This window comes from Budorcas taxicolor, chromosome 2, assembly GCF_023091745.1.
Source record: "Budorcas taxicolor isolate Tak-1 chromosome 2, Takin1.1, whole genome shotgun sequence".
Classification (NCBI taxonomy): domain Eukaryota; kingdom Metazoa; phylum Chordata; class Mammalia; order Artiodactyla; family Bovidae; genus Budorcas; species Budorcas taxicolor.
Genome location: NC_068911.1, coordinates 102818504 through 102837711, shown reverse-complemented (window position 1 = coordinate 102837711; position 19208 = coordinate 102818504). Strand labels below are relative to the sequence as shown.

The 19208-nt window shown below is 39.0% G+C and overlaps 1 protein-coding gene across 1 annotated transcript in view; it reads right to left on the bottom strand.

The window, feature by feature from the left end:
• Positions 1-6503: 6503 nt before the first annotated feature.
• The window catches only part of NXPH2 (neurexophilin 2), a 76608-nt gene continuing 63903 nt past the window's right edge, over positions 6504-19208 (bottom strand). Inside the window, exon 2 of the mRNA XM_052653153.1 lies at positions 6504-7247. Coding sequence (XP_052509113.1) covers positions 6504-7247 — 744 coding nt within the window. The remainder of the gene's footprint in view (positions 7248-19208) is intronic.

The window sequence follows — 19208 nt, the reverse complement described above, 5'->3', positions numbered from 1 at the left end:
GTGGAGCAGGGGCTACATGAAGAAAGAGCAGAATCATCTAACAGTCATCTTCAAATTGGTCATTAGTGGTCTGACCAGCATCATCTTGAATGTTTCAGGTACAGTTAATCTTCAGTTCCAGGGTCCATTTTTTCCCATTTCTTTGTGGTCAATTCTTGGAATTGTGGCAGCTCAAGTCCTGGGCATAGTCTAGTCATCATGTAGTCAACTTCTCCACCTGAGGCTTTAGTATCTATAAGACAGCACACAGAATATGGCTCAGAATATTATCTACAGCCCTTGAGAAAGAACTAAAGGTCTTTGACAATGCTTAATGACTACATGGAGAAGGCAATGGCAACCCACTCCAATACTCTTGCCTGGAAAATCCCATGGATGAACGAGCCTGGTGGACTGCAGTCCATGGGGTCGCTAAGAGTCAGACATGACTGAGTAACTTCACTTTCACTTTTCACTCTCATGCATTGGAGAAGGAAATGGCAACCCACTCCAGTATTCTTGCCTGGAGAATCTCAGGGACAAGGGAACCTGGTGGGCTGCCATCTATGGGGTCGCACAGAGTTGGACACGACTGAAGCGACTTAGCAGCAGCAGCAGCAGCAATGACTACATTATTATTATTTAGTCTCCTTTGGCTGTTTTCCTTTGTTTTGGCATTTCTCACTTCTCAGACTAAACTTGTTTTTTGAAGTTTTCCACAGGCAAAAGGCAGGCAGAAGACATGGTGTGGTGGGGGGCAGGGTGCAAGGACCATACAGTCCTGCTCCATTTCATTAGTTAACTCACGCTAAGATGCAGTAACAAATCCATCCCAGTAATTCAATGGCCTAATGAATAACGTACATGTTTATTTCTCCTGCGGAAGTCCAGGGTGGGCTTTTCGTTAGCTGGGTGGCTCTCCTTCATGGTTGGAAAGACACTCAGATGGACAGTTGCTTTGCCCCCTTTACTGGGCAGCATCTCAGGTCCTTTTAGTTGCCTGAAGGGAAAATAGCACGGACAAGCCTGATGTGCTTTTACATAAGTTGACACATCCCTTGCTCTCATGTTCTACCAGTTCCAGCTCAGCAACCAGGCCACACACCTCACTGCTTGAGGGGTAGGGGCATGCAGTCTAGCAGGCTGGCCACACCCTTGACCCACCCTCCCACTTCAATAGGAGAAGGCAGAGGCTCCATGCTGGTGGCCAGCTGACAGTCTGTAACACAAATACAGAACATCAGTGATTTGGAATAATAAAGAAGAGAAAGAATGGCTTTATCCAAGCAGGAAGAACAATATAAATAACCAGGCTGTTAAACCTCACCCAGTCCTCAATTCTTTCTTTTTTTCCTTTTTTGGTTCTCTGCTTCTCTCTTTTTAAAAAATGTTAATTAATTAATTTTTTGGCTACACTGCATGGCATGCAAGATATATCCCCAAACAGGGATTGAACCCATGCCCCCTGCAGTGGAAGCAGAGTCTCAACCACTGGACTGCCAGGGAAATCTCTCCAATTATCTGATAAACAAAACCTATTCTAGATCACTTGCAAACATGTTTCCATCTTTTGTGTTTCTGTGATTCTGGGAGCTAGCATTCACTGAGTATCACGTTAGGCTGAATCAGTGTCTTCATCTTGGAAACGGTGCAAGAAAATTCATGTTAGGTGGGTGAAGTGAGTCTTGAATAGTCACCTTTTTTTGTCAGAGATTTAAAAAAAATCGACAAATAATGATCAAGTACCTAGTACGTACCAGATACTTTGTCCCGTGCTGTAGAGGGCACAGTCAACGCATTCCTTCTGAGAAGAGATTACAGACTATTTATGGGGGAGCCTGAGAGGGATGATAAAAAGGGAAGATTACAAATGAAGCAGAATGGGATACGTTCCCAGGGTTCCAGACCTTGGAGTAGGGGGTAAGACATGAGGTGAATATTAAATGACCCCTGAATATATTTTACAAGATTTTTATGAAGGAAAAAAAAAAAAAAAACCTCTAGCAAGAGTTTGTTTGCCAGTAATTTGTCACTGACAATGGGAGACATGAAATTTCCATTCATTGACCCTTCTGATTAACTTGAGGTTAACTATAGTTTGGAGAAGGCAATGGCGACCCACTCCAGTACTCTTGCCTGGAAAATCCCATGCGTGGAGGAGCCTTGTGGGCTGCAGTCCATGGGGTCACGAAGAGTCAAACACGACTGAGTGACTTCACTTTCACTCTTCACTTTCATGCATTGGAGTAGGACATGGCAACCCACTCCAGTGTTCTTGCCTGGAGAATCCCAGGGACAGAGGAGCCTGGTGGGCTGCTGTCTATGGGGTCGCACAGAGTCGGACACGACTGAAGTGACTTAGCAGCAGCAGCAGCAGCAGCAACTATAATTTTAACTGCAAGTAAAAATGCATGATGCCACCCTCTATTTTATAGGCAATGAATTAATTTAAGATTCTTTATTAAGTAAAGTTGGACCTTTAGGCTATGAAGGCACTCCACCCCATTTACCTATTTCTATGAAAATATATTCTCAGGTGTTAAAATCTGTTGAAAATTCTGTCAATTCCTGCACTCTACTGCTGTTAATTCTTAGCCAGTCATACGTCTAATACATCCTAGGATGCTCACCTTTGGACAAAATGGCTTTATTCTGACTTTATTTTTGTGTAGTTTAAGCTTTAAAAAATTTGTTTTCATAGGTGTATCACAATCCTGAGGATTTTGCAGAGTGTTTCCAGCCTTTTCCAGCCTTTAGTTTTGGCTTCCGGGTCATGTCGTCTTATAAACTCACTGCAATTATTTTTTGTTTTGTTTTGAATATCTGCTTCAACTTACCTTTCTACTGTAACACAAGACCTGGAACAAGGAGGCAGGAGACTTGCATTTCAGTTGGCTTTGTCACTTACTAAGTGGGCATGTCCTTGACTCTGATGAGGCCCTGGTTTTGCTTATCTGTCAAATGAGATGTCTGAACCAGAAGATAGTGTAGCCTGCACTCTCTTTGAAATACTATTCTTCTCTACATTAATATTGGTTTACTTTTCTTTATTTTGTTATTAATCTACTCATTTAATTTTCATTTTTCAAGGGGTCTATTCCTTCAGCCATTTTCAAAAGTATTGTCGGAAGCCCCATTTGAACCACTGTAACCAAAAGTTCTTAAGAAGTAGATTTTTAATTCCTAATTTACTAACTCCATTTACTAAATCAGAGTTTCTAAGGAAGTACCTCTCAGTCTTTAATGTAAATACAAGTCACGTGGTGATCTTATTAAAATGAAAACTCCAATTCAGTGTCCGAGTCAGGACCTGAGACTCTGTATTTCTAACAGGCTTACAGGTAATACTGCTAATGTGACAACTGCACTTTGAATATTTAAGTGTGGAATCCCTGAGCCATACTGGCAGCTCCCACCCAGCAGAACCATGTCTCTAATGGAGATAGGATTAGCCAGTTGTGGAATGTTTAAGATGTAGCAGTTGTACCTAAAATGTAGCATGTAGCATCTGGGTCATGTAAAGTTCTTCAAATAAAGAAGAAAGGTGTTGCAGAATAACAGTGTTGGACAATATAGATTATAGGATATAATATGCTATGAATCAGGTTCTCTTATGAATAGACATATTGGAGAACCACACTCATTACTGCTGGGGTATTTTAGACCAGGAGAATGTGTTGAAATTTCAAGTACCAAGTAGAAGGAAGAAGGAAAATTGTTTTCTTTTCACTGATTACTGCTGTGCTACATGGTGTCCAAAAGTTTTGTCTTTTTCATTTTTTTATTTCCCTTCCCCAGATTTTACAGCAGCTATGGCTGATATGATCACCTTGTTCATAGTCATGGAAATACAGCCTCTTTCCTGATTCTGTGTGGTGATGAGTAATAAGATTGTTTCTGCAGAGGGGTGAAAGGGTCTTAAAACTAGTTTGCTTTCTCATAAATAGAGAGATCCTGAGAAGATGCCTAACATCTCCCTGAAGATTAAATTTCTGCTAGTGTTTTAAAAAATTTTTTTAAATTAATTTTTTATGGAGGCATAATTGACACACAACATTATATTATTTTCAGGTGTTCATTCTATTAGCTTAAATTGCATTTTTAAAAGGGTCTGTTTCTTTACATTCTGAACAATTTGTGATTGGGCATAAAGTCAGCTTACATGAATGTCCTGTTCCTCAACTGCAGCACTCTAAGGCAAAAGTGGTTTTGTAGGAACATGTGCATTTGCAGGTTTAAATGGGATCTGATTTATATTGTGCCAAGCACCATTACTGACAATTATGGAGGCTTTGAAATGAAATTATGTCTAAAAAATATATGTGGCATATGTTCTATGCCAATTGAAAAACATGCCTGAGGAACTTTCTTTCTTTATTTTTTAATCCCACAAATCCTGCTAAAATCTAAGAATTGTGCAAACTGATTTAGTTTTTTCTTTATATAGATATAGTGTTTATACCACTCAAGTTTTGAACATTAGACAATTTAAAATCACCTTTCATTTGTAATAATAAATCTTAATGGAAGCTCACAGAATTCTTACTAGACACCAAGCTATGTGCCAAGTGGTTTGTATGGATTATTATTTTACTCTGCTTTATAATCTCCATGGCCTAATTGCTCTGTTTAATGTGAACATATGGAAGATCTGAATGCTCAGTTGATAACGCATACACACACGAGTCACACACACTAAACCATTGTGAAGAAAAGAAACAAGAACAATCTTTAAAAAAACAAAAAGTTAGTCATGTGACAGATTTAGGAAATTCTTTTTATTTACATAGAAATGTGTACACATACTTTCTCTGTACACAGAAAGTCTAAGTGTATATACACATATGGTTCCCACATATTTTACAGTAAATAGTTTAATCTTGTTCCTAGGTTAAAATAAAATGATGTCTCAAAGTATTTCACACCAATCACAAAATTACAAAAGCACCCGATGAACTCAGAGCAAAAATTTCAAGCCTGTATTACCACACACTAAGCCTAGTACAATTTTTACAAAAGACAAAAAACAAACACTGTGCAGGTATCACCAGGAAAAGGAAAGGACTAGAGATGCAAAATAGAGACGAGAGCTGTTGGCTTTTTGAACAACGTGGTAAGAGCATTTTATAGTAAGAGCATTTTGTTCTTCCTTCGGTTGTCAATTCAGTGTTTTACTTTGATATTTTACAGATAAGAAGGGGGAAAAAAGTTGACAGCTATCGTAAAGGGGTAACCATTCCATGAATCTTCCACATTCTAGAAACACTTTTTTTTACTGGTCAGCCAGATTCTCTCTCCATGCTAATTCAAAGATCATCCAGTTCTATGACACAGATGACATTTGACCCCCTCAGAGAAGATGAAAAGGAGGTGGTTATGAGGCAACATTCATTAGGAAGTTATCCCAAAAGCCTAGGGAGCCATGTGTCTTGGTTATTAGCATGATAATAATTATCATTGTTTAAATAAACTCCTTATTTCCACAATTTGTTTCTTCATTTAAATAGCTAAATGCAAGGAGAACTTAATCTTAATCTCACAGGCTAGAAATAATGAATACATCATCCTGGAATTTCCTCCTTCCAATTCCAATCTTTCTCCAATTCTAGCTAGCCTAGGAAGCAATTGCTTTCTCTCAATTTCAAAGTTGTTCTACACAGGTATATAAAAATCATACCACCAAATGAATAGAATTAGGTTACAGGGGGAAAACAGAGTTGTGATATTTTTGACAACCTCACATCATTGAATCTGGCAAAACAATCTAAAAACATCCTGATCATCATCATTGTTGAACTGACTTATACATCCAGATTTGCTTTTTTAATATACTAATATTACTACTCAGATGAGAATCCTAAGGATGGTGACCAACTCAAGGGTAAGTGTTTAAATCCCACTCCACTCAACTCTAGCTCAGATAATAATGTGTTTCATTCCACTGGGGCACTGTAACTTCACACATGAGTTTTGAAGCAAATTTTACCCCTTCATCTCTCATATCACTAACAGCACAGACATGGGAAAAAAGACAGCAATAAAAAAGAATTCAATGTCAGAAATGTGATTCATTTATCAAATACAATCTTTTCAGTTACTGTACTGGATCTGCTATTTTTAAGGTAACTTTCCAAAACATACTTCAAAGGTAGGCTCATTTCAAGAGCAATGTTTATCACATGCAGTATTTGGTTCTTTCCTGTTCCATGTTGCTACCTTCGACTCTTAGAGAAATAAGAATAGCTGGAGGAGTCAGCCTTAGGAGAAAGAGATCTTATGAGAGAGTGATTGTTTCATATACAGTTTGACTGTTTAGATTAAGGTATTTAAGACCATAACAAACACATTTCAACTTTTAAGATGTTTGTTTTTCTTTTTTAAGTTTGAAAACCTTATAGGGAATGAAGGTTCACTGCCAGAAACAAAAGGGATCCTTTGCCATGGAGAGCTGAGCTTGGTTCTTGGTGGTTCTATTAATAACTGAGTATATATTTACCCTTCTTTTTTATTGTCCATGGGAAGATTCAGCCAGAAGATAAGTAGGGAGTCTCACTATGGTAATTGTAGTCAGGACAGACCTTTTGCACAAGTTTATAATCAACACTGTAAAAGGCAATGTAGATGCAAATGACCTTGAAGGGCTTGGAACACAACCAGGATACATGGCTCTGAGTCTGCTCCTGGTAGCAGATCTTGGATGGGTCAAAATTGCACAGGGCGGTCTTCTTGGCACGATCTGTTTTTTCATACTCAATGCGACAGTTGAAAGACTTGGATTCCTTGGTCTCCAAGGTAGACTGTGGGGAAACTTCAAACTCCACCACTTTGGAGGGGGGTACCAAACTCACTGAAACGTTACCCAGGCCGGTGGAATTATGTCGGAAATAAACACTGAAGGTTCCATTACCATGGTCAACGATTTTCCCCGTGATGAGGAGGTTGAGTTTCACAGTTTTAATGTTGGAATGGAAGTCACCCCATCCAAACATTTTCTTAAATTTTCCTGTTTTCACTATTGGCCTCCTTTTAGTTCTTGCCAATGGTTCCTGAACCTCCGTGATGTTGGCCAGCCAATCCCAAAAGTTCTCCATGCTGTCTGCATAGGCCAAGTGTCCAGGCTTGGGGACTGGAGCCTGTTTAACAAACAGGCGCAGAGGGTTGATGATCCGTGAGTGCACCACGTTACCCACCAGGGTCCCTGCGGCATCTTTGTCGTCCCAATCCAGTCCCTCCGTGGCGTGCACCACCTTCTCACTGTCACAAAACAGCTGTTCAAAAGGAAGAAAGAAAAGTATACTTTAGGTTGGGCTGTGAGTCCACATATACCAAAGCCAAAGCACTGGGGTAATTCCTGTAGTATTATTTCTCTTCCTGCTAAATACCATTTCACATACACAGTGGGGCTCTGCAGTGTAACAAGATGACCATGTCATTCAAGCAGTACAAATCTGTGACTACAAACATGGAAGTGATGAGATTAGGCAGAGAGGACAGTTGGTTCTTTGTATACGCAGGTTCTGAATCCACTGGATTTAACCGACACTGAATTGAAATTAAAACTGAACAAAATATCCCAACTGCCCCCAACTCAAACACAGAAATTTCCAAAAAGCAAAACGTGAATTTGTCACATTCTGGCAACTATTTACATTGTATTAGGCATTATAAATAATCTAGAGATGGTTTAAAATATACAGAAGTATGTGCATAGGTTATATGCATATACTAAACTATCTCATATAAGGAATTTAAACATCCCTGGATTTTGGTATCCAAGGGGATCTTGAAACCAATCCCCCATGGATACCAAGGGATGACTGCATTTCATTTTCATGGGTTGATGTGGCTTTAGTCTCTGTCTCCTAATCTTTACAATTCTATCTTCCCAGACTGGGGGATATAGTATTTTTTGGTCTCTTATTTGATAAAAACATTCAATTTGTAAGGTCTTTTTTTTTTAGGTAGAAAATAACTTCAGTAAGCTAAGATTTCTACCATGGAGCTAGAAGCCATCTGAATATAAGGTATTGATAAGACTCTGAAAATATATTTGTAGATAGCAAGCATATTGTTATATTCAAAAGCTTATATCGTATAATTTCATAACTTGATATAATTCAATTCTAAGTTCTGCAATTAAAAGTAGTATGAATAATAATATGAAGTTCTAGAAAAGATTTAGTTGAAAAAATATAATCTCAAATTATCTGCCTTTACAGAAGCAGAAATAAATTGGAAATGTATATTTTGAATTAATTAATTGTTGATAAATACATTTTATTACAACTGAATAGTACCCTGAAAGATAGGATTGCTAAGAAAGAATCGTGCCGCGTTTTATGGATTCCACAGTATTTGATTCAAATCATTCTCCCTGAAACACAGCACTTTATTTGCATTTGATTTTCTTCTAACTCTCTTTGCAGTGTAAAAGTCTTCATGATTTCTAAAAATCATTTAGTTAAGTCAATATGAATTTTGAGAGACAGATTCATAATATATGAAACTGCTCCTTGGAGTGGATATTTATAGATGAATTATAAAGTCTGGAAAATAGAGGTTTCTCGTGGAAACATAGATAGCCTCTTATCTCTAATGGCACAAACCACTCTGGTAATCATTCTCTGGAAAACTGTCAGCGTGATGGAAAGGATGAGAAGGAAGTGGGGCTGTTTTTATGTACTGTTTCCCCAACCCTTTCAAACCTGGTGAAGTACCTGGTAAAACCAGTCTCAGATTATTACAAGAATTATTGCTTTCAATTCAGTTTTGAGAAAAAAACTGGCATAGCTTGGACTGTAAATATTACACTTGACTCTATGGTAGAGTTTAATAATATGAGGTTGTATTTTATACATTCATCAAAGTTTAAGTCCTAATAGAGTTTCATGAGAACTGTTTTCACCTATAACTTGTCCCTGAACACTTTAGAGGAGGAATGCAAGGACTTAAATGTGTGTGTGTGGATTTTTCTGTTTTCTGCTTTGGTGGGGAGGGGGCACATGATATATATTGATCCCGTTGATTAATTCCCAAAGGCTTTTCCCACTCATGTCTAGTATTTTTGAAAATTTTCTTCTCTACTTAAATTACTGAGGCTTGGCAGAAGGGCAAACTGATATTCTGCACATTCTTATTGTTTTGAAAACCTGAATTCATACTCTCTGTTCCTAGGGTCTTGCACATCCTGAGTTGATACTTCTTTCTCTCCTGGTGTTGAAGGACTGGCATAGTCACCAGAAAAAGAGGGATCATTACTCAGGATTTCTGGCTCAAAATATTCTGGGTATTTCTGATACTGTCACTAGTTTTCTGACTTTGAACACTCTTCATTACAATGTGCACAGAGCCTCATTGAGATCAACTGGTCAGACAGCCCATGGAAGTCAGTCCTGGCTAAAGGTAGGACTTGCGGTTGCTAAGAGCTAATGTAACCTGGTCCAACTGACTTGTCCTGTCCTCTCTCCAAGGAGACAGTCAAGGACACATGGACAGATAAGAAACCCCTTGCTGATCAAGGTCCAGTTTCTCTTCTCTGTGATTATGATTCTTGCTATTATTATTTTTCACCTTTTTCCAATATTTCATGACATGTGCCTTGCTTGGTCAATGTTGACAACCACTCCTACCAATCCTGAGAATGGCCAGTACTAAAGAACTTAATTTCCTGATCTCTATTCCCCAATTTGTCCAATTTCCTAACCTCTTCCTTTACTCCTGTCTTTCTTCCTATATTTCACAAGATAAATCCCTTTTAGCTTGCTTAAAAACAAAACAACAACCAAAAAAGCACCTCAATTCTTACTCATACACAATATGCTTGTGCTCAAGTGCTTGGTCGTGTCCAACTCTTTTGGGACCCCCTGGATTAACATATACACACTAGTGACAGTGACAGTCACTCAGTCATATCCGACTCTTTCTGCTCCTAAGGACTGTAGCCTGGCAGGCTCCTCTGTCCATGGGATTTCCCAGGCAAGAATACTGGAGCAGGTTGCCATTTCCTACTCCAGGGGATCTTCCTGACCCAGGAATCAAACCCCTGTCTCTTCGGTCTCCTGCACGGGCAGGTGGATTCTTTACCTCTGGGCAGTGCTCCCAATTAATACTGTGTTAGTAGAATAAAGATCCATTTTCCATTCAAAAAAACTTTTTTTTTTTTTTTGCGCAAGTATGACAACACTCTGTACTACCAGCACCAATATGCTCTTTTTATCTTAAAATGCTTGTTTCACATTGCACGTTTTTCTGAGTTTTTTCTGCTTGGGTCATTTTTCTTGATGCTTTCTCTGATTTTCTCCTTTTTCTGTTATTGAAAACCTATCAACGTTAAACTTATTGTACAGTGACAAGTTTTCAATCACATAGAGTCTCAGGCTAACTGATATTGGTGCATTTTAAAATACATGATGAGTTCTATTGTGAGATGGACATTAGGAGATCCTTCTCTTATCTCTAGGACTTCTGATGTGATGGTTCTGAGATGACTCAATAATATTTACTCAAAAAGTCGCTTATTAATTTTCAAAAATACTACAGATTTTCATTGTAGTAACTGATGTTGTAACAGTTTGACCCAAATATAGGTAACTCATCTTGAGAAAGTGAAAAAAAAGAATACAAAACTTACTAAACAGATTCTGCTACTGCTGCTAAGTCGCTTCAGTCATGTCCGACCCCATAGACGGCAGCCCACCAGGCTCCCCCGTCCCTGGGGTTCTCCAGGCAAGAACAATGGAGTGGGTTACCATTTCCTTCCCCAATGCATGAAAATGAAAAGTGAAAGTGAAGTCACTCAGTCGTGTCTGACTCTTAGCGACCCCATAGACTGCAGCCTACCAGGCTCTTCTGTCCATGGGATTTTCCAGGCAAGAGTACCGGAGTGGGGTGCCATTGCCTTCTCCTACTAAACAGATAAATTAGATGTAATTATTTGCTTTTAGAAACACTCTTCTATTCTTCAGGAAAGATTCTGCAGATGAGAATTGAAAATGAAATTTGATTCTTAAAAAGTATATTATAACCCAATACTCTTTAGGTTCAAATCTGCTCAAGTTGCCTTTGATTTTAAGGTTTGCCTATGTAAAAATAATGCAATTTAACTCTTAAGCACAGATCTATAATTGTTTCAGTGACAGCTGTCATTGAGGATTCCTTAGATAAAAAGTAGATGTATGAATCTTTTACTTTTTTTGCTTTACTCTAGACTTTGCTTTGACAACATTAAACAAATTGAGAAAAGCTGGGTAATGGCAACCTACTCCAATATTCTTGCCTGGAAAGTCCCATGCATGGAGAAACCTGGTAGGCTACAGTCCATGGAGTTGCAAAGAGTCGGACACGACTGAGCGACTTCAGTTCACTTCTTTAACTTATTTATTACTCTAAAATGTATGGACAGTTCTTACAAGTACTGATTCCCAAATCTAAACTCAAATTCCAAAAAGCTATTGGATGATGATGTATATAGGTAGAAGAGTATAATTAAAAAAACAAATATATTCCTAGTTGTCTTAAAAAGCTGCTAGCTGTACCTCTTCTCCCAACTTCCTCTCCCTGTGGTATAACTTGTTTAGTCTTTTCCCTAGAATGCTGCTGAAATGAGTGCATCACTACCGAGAAGACATCCTCTCCTAAACAGGTCTACATAGACGTGTGGCCGAAGTCCCCAAGGCTCACACTTAACCTCATAAGACCTACTCAGGGATGACTGGGGTTTGAATGAGCCACAATCCTGTCCACACTCATCCAATATACTCCCAATATGGAAGCAGCATGGTGGAAAAAGCATAGGATTTGCTGCCTGATGACCTCATTGTCCCTTGACATGAGCCCCAATTTTTTCACCTATACCTCCTTTGTTGGTTGATTGTAAGGACTAGATTTAAAAAATGGATGGAAATTACTGAGCCCAACCTCTGGCAAAAGGCACTCAGAAACTGATGGGCCTTACATTATCCAATGGATAGTTCCATGCCTCCTATTCAAAAACTGTCTTCAAAAGATGATATGGATTCTCAGGTCTCCAAGGAACTGATTAGTGATCAATCAAGCAACTTGTTCAGTGCCATAGGATAAATTAATGAGTAGAAATCAACCCTAGAGCATCAATCCAAATCTTCTTCGTGTTTCCAGTCTCACTGACATCTGAGTCATATGCAGATCACAGGGTCAGGTGAGCATTCTTTGCTAATAAAATGTGTTTGTGGATCTTTGATTTCAGCCTACCAAATGAGTCAGCAAAGGATCTGAAAGTGCAAAGTGTCTGGCACGACGCTCATTCCTCTGTAGACAATTTCAGTGACACAACATGCTGGGAGAGGACTGAAGTGGATCTGAACCTGTTGGCAACCAGTCTGTCCAAAGCAAGGTTGTTAGATGTTCTCTGCAAAATACAAGGCTGTATCCCCCATTGCTTTTGTATTTGCTGGGGTTCTCTATGCTACTATCGATATCACTGCTGTCTTTTGTCCCATCATATTACAATAATAATGCAAAAACATTTAACTGCCTGCACGAAATGGAGTTTAAAAAAGGGAGAAAAAGAGGAATTGCTGTGCTTTATCTGTTTGAACATTCCCTGATTTCAACACATTTATCAAAGCTTAAGTAATTTATGTCTTGGCAGGGTGTATCAATTTCACAAAGCACACACATTAGCTAGATACAATGATATCATATTAGCTTTTTCTGCATCTTACAGAGGAGCTCAAAAAGATTAATAAAAGCTCAAACCTTCATCAATTAAATAAAGCAGGTGGAAGGAAGGAAGTAAAGGAGGAAGACTGTATTTCATTTCATTTCTTTTGTTTTTAGGGAGGAAAGAAAAGCTGACAGGTTCAAATCATTCATCATAACAAGCTGGAGTTGAATTTCACTGATAATTAAATGCATTTTTTTCCTAAGAGGCAGAGAAGCTGCAGTGAATTTTATAGTAGCAGATGTGAGAACTGTCACAAATTATGGAAATAATTTATAAATGAAAAAGCATCTTTCTCTACAAATACTATATCAGAAGATCTTTTAAAAATGGATCTTATGTATTTTTCAGGAAAACATTTTATATTAGAATAGTTTTAGTTTACTGGACAATTGTGTGGTAAAGAGTTATAATATATCCTGTACCTAGTTTCCTATATTATTAACATCTTATATATCTTACACTCGTTACAACTGAAGATCCAACACATGCATGCATGCTCACTCACTTCAGTTGTGTCTGACTCTTTGTGACCCTATGGATGGTAGCCCACCAGACTCTTCAGTCCATGGGATTTTCCAGGCAAGAAGGCTGGAGTGGGCTGCCTTGCTCTCCTCCAGGGGATCTTCTGACCCAGGGATCAAACCTGTGTCTCTTATGTCTCCTGCATTGGCAGGGGGTTCTTTACCACTAGTGTGACCTGAGAAGCCCCCAAATCCAATACTTACACCTTATTATTAACTAAAGTCCATGCTTTATTCAGATTTCCTTCATTTTTCCTTAATGTTCTTTATATGTTCCAAGATCCCATCTAGTATCCCACATTATATTTGGTCACCATGAACTGTTAAGCTTGTTTTGGCTGTGACCATTTCTCAGTTGTTCCTTGCTTTGGTGACCTTGAACATTTCAAGGAACACTGGCTAGGCCTTTCAGTTTGAGTTTGTCTGATGTCTTTCTTATGATTAAAGTAGGCTTTGAGGAGGAAGAACACAGAAGTAAGGTGCCATTTTCATCCCTTCATCGCAAGGGTATGCTCTAGCAACAAGACTTAATCACTGCTGATGTTAACCTCTGATTCAGGCAGAGAAGATCATTTTAAGTTTCACTTTCAGAATTCTCACAAGGCTTGTACATTTTTGTTATCATAAGCTTAGTCTAATTTACATTTAATTCAATGGGACTTGGTTTAGGATTGATTTTTTGTTTTTAAAGTCAGGAATTCAAGCATTTCAATTTACAAGTCTTTACTGCATCACTGAATTCTCTCAAGTAACCTCAGAGTTGCTTAGGAACTCCTATACTATTTATTAATTTATTTTTTAAAATATAAATTTATTTATTTTAATTGGAGGCTAATTACTTTACAATATTGTATTGGTTTTACCCTACATCAATATGAATCCACCACGGGTGTACATGTGTTCCCCATCCTGAACCCCCCACCCTTCTCCCTCCCCGTACCATCCCTTTGGGTCATCCCAGTGCACCAGTCCCAAGCATCCTGTATCCTGCATCAAACCTGGACTGGCGATTCATTTCATATATGATATTATACATGTTTCAATGCCATTCTCCCAAATCATCCCACCCTCTCCCTCTCCAACAAAGTCCAAAAGACTGTTCTATCCATCTGTGTCTCTTTTGGTGTCTCGCATACAGGTTATCATTACCATCTTTCTAAGCTATTTATATATTATTCTGGCACTATTACGTGCTATAAGTATGTCTGTCACCATCAATTATTATTGTTGTTATTTCACGTTCATTTAGTATTTATTTCTTAAAAATGGTGCTCATTTAGATAATTGATAATTCAATAAAGAAAGAGCTTAGCCTTTAAATATCTCACATGGAGTTGGAATTACCTGCTTAATGTATTAGACTCAGATATTCTCTCAGTTTTGGATCAGGTCTATTGTACTTGACTCTATACATCCAATGAGTCAGTATCAACATTTACATGGGGCTTTCTTTGCAGGTCTGTTTACCAAGTGGATGAAGCTAAGGAAAGTCTCACAAAGCAGTGTTCTACCTTCACAGTAGGCTGGATGCTGTGGGGCCATGACCATTACTAGCGTTCCCCTGGGATTGGAGACAGTCAGACTTTTGCCATAATTATGGGATAATCATCTTCTACATGGGCTTCCCAGGTGGTGCAGTGGTAAAATCTGCCTGTGAATACAGGAGATGCAAGAGAAACAGGTTCGATTCCTGGGGTGGGAAGATCCCCTCGACTAGGAAATGGCAATCCATTCCAGTATTCTTGCTGGGATAATCCCATGGTCAGCGATGTGGGCTACAGTCCATGGGGTCACAAAGAGTCAGACATGATAGCATGCAAGCGATGCTACACTACATCTATATATCCATCATGGTGATAGCTTTGCTTCTCTGTCGCTGCATGTGGGGATGGGTCCTAAACTGCACGTGGTGGGGTGTGGGGGTGGGGAGAAGAGGAGGAGGAGATGATTTGTCTACACCCATGAGTAATACAAAGGAAGTGAAGGGCATTTAAACTGTGAGCTTATGGGGTTCAAATTCCATTCAATGTACACTGTGCCATTATCAGTTCAAGATACTCTATCCTACTGCAGTCCCAATCGGGGGTGTTTTTTATTATTTGAAGAAACACCTGTGGATGAAATAAGAAAACCAGTTTTGCTGTTCTAGTCCAGGGTTTATCAGTTCTAACTGACACATTTTATTTAGCCCCATTGACTCTTCACTTGCAAGGTTGGAGTTGTGCTTTAAGGAGACAAAGGAGGCTTTGAGGTAGAAAGTGATCCGGAGTGACGTGGTCCACGCACAGGAACATCTGTAACAAACATTGTGCAGTCCAAGGGAGAAGTGGGGAGAGGGTCAGGAACTTTGGTCACAAATTCATGTGTTCTCTTTTTTTGTTAAATTGAATTACAGTTGATTTACAATACTGTGTGGTTTCAAGTATTAGAAAGTGATTCAGTTTTATATAATATATAAAGACTGTGGTCCTGGGAGGGATTGAGGGCAGGAGGAGAAGGGGACGACCGAGGATGAGATGGCTGGATGGCATCATGGACTCGATGGACGTGAATCTGAGTGAACTCCGGGAGATGGTGATGGACAAGGAGGCCTGGCGTGCTGCGATTCATGGGGTCACAAAGAGTCGGACATGACTGAGCAACTGAACTGAACTGAACTGAATATATGTAATATATAATTTTTCAGATTCCTTTCCATTATAGATTTACTGCATGCATGTGTGCATGCTCAGTTGCTTCAGTCATGTCTACTCTTTGCAACTCTATGGACTGTAGGCTTCCAGGCTCCTCTGTCCATGGGATTCTCCAGGCAAGCATACTGGAGTGGGTTGCCATGCACTCCCCCAGAGGATCTTCCCAATCAAGGGATTCAATCTGTGTCTCCTGCATCTCCTCCACTACAGGTGGATTCTTTTACTGTTGAGCTGCCTGGGAAGCCCCATAGGTTTATTACAATGTATCAAATACAGTTCCCTGTACTATACAGTAGGACCTTGTTATTTATCTCTTTTATATATAGTAGTGTGTATCTGTTAACCCCTCCCAACCTTCCACTTTGGTAACCATAACATTGTTTTCTATGTCTGTGAGTCTGTATATTTTGTAAAATAGTTCATCTGTGCCATATTTTAGATTCCACTTGTAACTGATATGGTATTTGTTTTTTTTCTGACTTACTTCACTTAGTATGACAATCTCTAGATCCATCCATGTTGCTGAAAATGGTATTATTTCATTCTTTTTTATGGCTGAGTAATATCCCATTGTGTATGTATGTGTGTGTGTATATATATATACACATATATATATACACACATATTATATATATACACCATATCTTCTTTACCCATTTCATCTGTTGATGGAAATTTAGGTTGTTTTCATGCCTTGGCTACTGTGAATAGTGTTCTATCAACATTAGGGTGTACATATCTTTTGAATGCATTCATCTTTAATCACTGATTTAACACGTATCTATCACATGCTTTTTAGGTACAGCATCTGTGCTCTGAGCACTGGGAACATACTGCTGAACAGGGCAGATAAAGTGCCTGCCTTAATGTGATTTACAGAAAATTAAGGAAAAGAACAACAAGATAGACGGGTCATGGTGGAGAGGTCTGACAAAATGTGGTCCACTGGAGAAGGATATGGCAAACCACTTCAGTATTCTTGCCTTAAGAACCCCATGAACAGTATGAAAAGGCAAAAAGATAGGACACTGAAAGATTAACTCCCCAGGTTGGTAGGTGCCCAATATGCTACTGGAGATCAGGGGAGAAATAACTCCAGAAAAAACGAAGAGACGGAGCCAAAGCAAAAACAACACCCAGTTGTGGATGTGACTGATGATGGAAGCAAAGTCCAATGCTATAAAGAACAATATTGCATAGGAACCTGGAATGTTACGTCCATGAATCAAGGCAAATTGGAAGAGGTCAGACAGGGGATGGCAAGAGTGAATATCAACATTTTAGGAATCAGCAAACTAAAATGGTCTGGAATGGGTGAATTTAACTTAGATGACCATTATATCTACTACTGTGGGCAAGAATCCCTTAGAAGAAGTGGAGTAGCCATCATAGTCAACAAGAGAGTCTGAAATGCAGTACTTGGATGCAATCTCAAAAAGAACAGAATGATCTCTGTTCATTTCCAGGCAAGCCATTCAATAGCACAGAAATCCAAGTCTAAGTCCCGACCACTAATGTTGAAGAAGCTGAAGTTGAATGGTTCTATGAAGACCTACAAGACCTTCTAAAAATAACACCCAAAACAGACATCCTTTTCATTATTGGGGACTTGAATGCAAAAGTAGGAAGTCAAGAAATACCTGGAGTACCAGGCAAATTTGGCCTTGGGGTACAGAATGAAGCAGGACAAAGGCTAATAGAGTTTTGCCAAGAGAATGCACTGGTCATAGCAAATACTCTCCCAATAACACAAGAGAAGACTCTACACATGGACATCACCAGATGGTCAACACCAAAATCAGATTGATTATATTCTTTGCAGCTAAAGATGGAGAAGCTCTATACAGTCAGCAAAACGAGACCGGGAACTGACTGTGGCTCAGATCATGAACTCATTGCGAAATTCAGACTTAAATTGAATAAAGTAGGGAATGCCACTAGACCATTCAGGTATGACCTAAATCAAATCTCTTATGATTATACAGTGGAAGTGAGAAATAGATTCAAGGGATTAGATCTAATAGACAGAGTGCCTGAAGAACTATGGACGGAGTTTCGTGACATTGTACAGGAGACATTGATCAAGACCATCTGCAAGAAAAAGAAATGCAAAAAAGGAAAATGACTGAAATGACTGTCTGAGGAGGCCTTACAAATAGCTGTGAAAAGAAGAGATGTGAAAAGCAGGGAGAAAAGGAAAGATATACCCATTTGAATGCAGAGTTCCAAAGAATAGCAAGGAGAGATAAGAAAGCCTTCCTCAGTGATCAGTGCAAAGAAACAGAGGAAAACAATAGAATGGGAAAGACTAGAGATCTCTTCAAGAAAATTAGAGATACCAAGGGAACATTTCATGCAAAGATGGGCACAATAAAGGACAGAAATGGTAACAGAAGCAGAAGATATTCAGAAGAGGTGGAAAGAAAACACAGAAGACCTATACAAAAAATATCTTCATGACCCAGATAATCACGATGGTATGATCACTCACCAGACACTCACCAGATCTTCCAGACATCCTGGAATAGGAAGTCAAGTGGGACTTAGGAAGCATCACTACGAACAAAGCTAGTGGAGGTAATGGAATTCCAGTTGAGCTAGTTCAAATCCTAAAAGATGATGGTGTGAAAGTGCTACACTCATATGTCAGCAAATTTGGAAAACTCAGCAGTGGACTGGAAAAGGTCAGTTTTCATTCCAATCCCAAAGAAAGGCAATGCCAAAGAATGCTCAACCTCTGCACAATTGCACTCATCTCACACGCTAGTAAAGTAATGCTCAAAATTCTCCAAGCCAGGCTTTAGCAATACATGAACCGTGAACTTCCAGATGTTCAAGCTGGTTTTAGAAAAGGCAGAAGAACCAGAGATCAAATGGCCAACATCTGTTGGATCATCAAGAAAGCAAGAGAGTTCCAGAAAAATATCTACTTCTGCTTTATTGACTATGCCAAAGCCTTTGACTGTGTGGACCACAAAAATCTCTGGAAAATTCTTAAAGAGATGGGAATACCAGATCACCTGACCTGCTTTCTGAGAAATCTGTAAGCAGGTTAGGAAGCAACAGCTAAAATTGGAATAGAACAACAGACTGGTTCCAAATTGGGAAAGGAGTACATCAAGACTGTATATTGTCACCCTGCTTATTTAACTTCTATGCAGAGTACATCATGAGAAATGCTGGGCTGGAGAAAGCACAAGCTGGAATCAAGATTGCCGAGAGAAATATCAATAACCTTAGATATGCAGATCATACCACTCTTATGGTAGAAAGTGAATAAGAACTAAAGAGCCTCTTGATGAAAGTGAAAGA